Genomic DNA, 2,771 nt, shown 5'->3' on the forward strand with positions numbered 1-2,771 from the left:
GTGGCATAGCTAAAGGGGGTGCAAAGCACTAAGTTTTGCAGGGAGCTTCACCACAGCTTGCAAGCGGGCCCTTCCCCTCCCCTTTGGAGCCATTCTGGGTGGGGGGAGCAATACTGGAGGCAAATGTGATGCAGCCTGATGTTTCTATTTGTATCCATCTCCGGCTACATTGGGACTTTTCCCACCAGGAAGCTTAAGGTAGCACCCACGGGTGCCACCCATCCAAGTGCTGATAAGGCCTAGACCTGCTCACTTTGGGCCAAGTGGCTGCTTTCAGACAGTAGCATAGCTAGAGGGGGTGCAATGCACTAACATTTGCATGGCGCTGTGCAAGCGGCCCATCCCCCTCCTCTTTGGAGTCATTCCAGGCTACTGGAATGTATGCCTCTGTTTTGCTTCCACTGCCTGGAATGGCCCTGAAGAGGGGGGGGCTTCTTGCACGGCGCATTCAGGCACCTGCAAATCTTAGTGCTTTGCACCCCTTCTAACTACACCACTGCTTGCTGGCTCTGCTTGCTGGTAACCCCCCCCCCCAATGCTTGCTGACTTTGGGTGTCAGGTGTTCACAAGGGTTTTACCCAGAGTGCAATGCTTCTGGACTCTGGTGCAAAAGGGGATACAGGAAGAGAATTTTATCTCATCTTTCCATTTGCAAAAACAAACAGCTCATTCCTACCAAAATCCTTGCGCAGCAATGCAGTGGTGCCGGCACAACTTCTGCTACATCCACCAGGGGATTTTCAGCCTCTGGAAAGGTCATTTGTCCCCTTGCCCTGGGGTAAACCCCAGCAGCTGCTTTGGGGCAACTTGGACCTGTGCCAGCTCAATCGCTGGTGCGAGTCCACATTGCTCTGTGCAAGCGGATCGGGCCTGGGAAGGGAGTCGGGATTTGGCATGTCCTGCTGCTGATACCGGCACAAAGCTCGTGATGCTGGAGGGGGAGGATTGGGCCAGAAATGAAGCTGCAGCAAGAACAGGAGCCACCAAGAGGCCACTGCAGTTCGGCCGGAGGCACTGCCAGAATGACAGGCTCTGGAGACTGTGCTGAGGTAGGGCCCAGATGGGTCTTCCTGGCTGGGCAATGTCACGGCTGAGAGACACGCACGGAGCAGAGCCTGCCGGCACCCCCACCAAGCACACTTCAAGACACAGCAGGACTTGAGTGCGAGGGAGCCTCCCTCGTGGCCTGTCAGAACACGGGACCCTTTCCAGCTGCAGCTGCTTGGGGTTTGGACAGCAGTCATCCCAATGTGGTGGTGGGCCAAGAGATGACCCAGAAGCCAGTGACGTTGCTTTAAAAAGGAGGCAACATGCTCCCCGAGTCCAGCAAGTGCCCCCACACAGTGCGCAGCTTCTTTTCACTTTTTTTTTTTTTTTTTTTGCTGGGGGGGATGTATGTGCCTTTACCTGCAGCAGCCTATATACAGCCTACGTAAAGAAATCCAGACCTTGCCCCTGCTTTCCGCTCCACCAGAAGTGCCCCTGCCCTAATCTGTCACTGTGTTTTCTTTCCTGGCAGGAGGGTGAGTCATGGTGGCCTTGGCCTTGCAGCTGGGGGGGCTGGCCCTGTCCACCTTGGGCTGCCTGGGCGCCATCCTGTCGTGTGCCCTGCCTATGTGGAAGGTGACAGCCTTCATTGGTTCCAACATCATCGTGGCCCAGGTCTTCTGGGAGGGCCTGTGGATGACCTGCGTCTACGAGAGCACTGGCCAGATGCAGTGCAAGGCTTACGACTCACTGCTGGACCTCCCGGCTGACTTGCAGGTGGCCCGTGCCCTGGTCACGGTCTCCATAGCCGCTTCCCTTTTGGCCCTGCTGGTAGCCGTCTTTGGGGCCAAGTGCACACGCTGCGTGGATGACCCGGGCACCAAGGGCAGAGTCTTGGCAGTGGCTGGGGCGGTCTCCATCTTGGCTGGGCTGGCGCTCCTCATCCCTGTCTCCTGGTCAGCCCAGACCATCATCAGCAACTTCTACAACCCGCTGGTGCCTGAGGCCCTGAAGCGAGAGCTGGGCACGTCACTCTACATGGGTTGGGTGGCAAGTGCCCTCTTGGGCTTGGGTGGGGCTCTGCTCTGCTGCTTCTGCCCTCCGCAGGAGGGCAGCAAGAAGGACCACCCAGTGTGGTACTGGGCAGGCAAGCGCTCCAGCCCCAGCAGCTATGCCCGGAAGGACTACGTGTGATCGCCCTCGGTGGCCCATCTCAAGGCAGAGGAGTGCGAAGGAGGCTGAGTGCGACAACAGAGGCTACCTGTGAGGCGGTCAGCCTGCTCTTCCCATCTCACCGCCCTTCTGACAGGTCTGCAGAGCAGGAAGGACTACAGTTGGAAGGGACCTTGCAGGCCAACCAGTCCACCTGCTACTCAGTGCAGGTAAATGCCACAATACCCGACAGGTGGTGGTCCAACCTGTGCTCAAAGGCCTTCAGTGACGGGGAGCCCACAACCGCAGGAGGCTCAGGAAGTAGTTTCTTTTGTCGGTCTGTCCACCCACCCTGGAGTCCATTTATGATGTTTGGTCAGGGCCAAGCCCTCCATGAGGCCACTGCATCCAGTAGCATTTGGCAACGGGGGGGGGGGCTGTCCAGCTCAGCCTGTCATTCACTGCCACCACTCCTCCCGCTCCATGGATTGAAAAAGGAGAGCAAGAGGTGGAGGAGGGCCGATGGGAGGGGTGGGCTCCAAGGGCTGCAAGGCTCAGGCCGATCCATCTGCTCTCCTCTCCACTCTCCTCTTCCTGGGACACAAGAAGTGAGAACAGAAGACCACTCTTGC

The 2,771-nt window shown here is 57.8% G+C and overlaps 1 protein-coding gene across 1 annotated transcript; it reads left to right on the forward strand.

Annotated features, from left to right (window-relative positions):
• Nucleotides 1–1,530: 1,530 nt before the first annotated feature.
• On the forward strand, nt 1,531–2,181 carry LOC136658488 (claudin-9-like). The gene has a single exon (XM_066635104.1). It carries the CDS (start codon nt 1,531–1,533, stop codon nt 2,179–2,181), a length of 651 nt encoding a protein of 216 aa, XP_066491201.1.
• The last annotated feature ends 590 nt before the right edge of the window (nt 2,182–2,771 follow it).

Source organism: Tiliqua scincoides, chromosome 8, assembly GCF_035046505.1.
Source record: "Tiliqua scincoides isolate rTilSci1 chromosome 8, rTilSci1.hap2, whole genome shotgun sequence".
In the NCBI taxonomy this organism is placed as follows: domain Eukaryota; kingdom Metazoa; phylum Chordata; class Lepidosauria; order Squamata; family Scincidae; genus Tiliqua; species Tiliqua scincoides.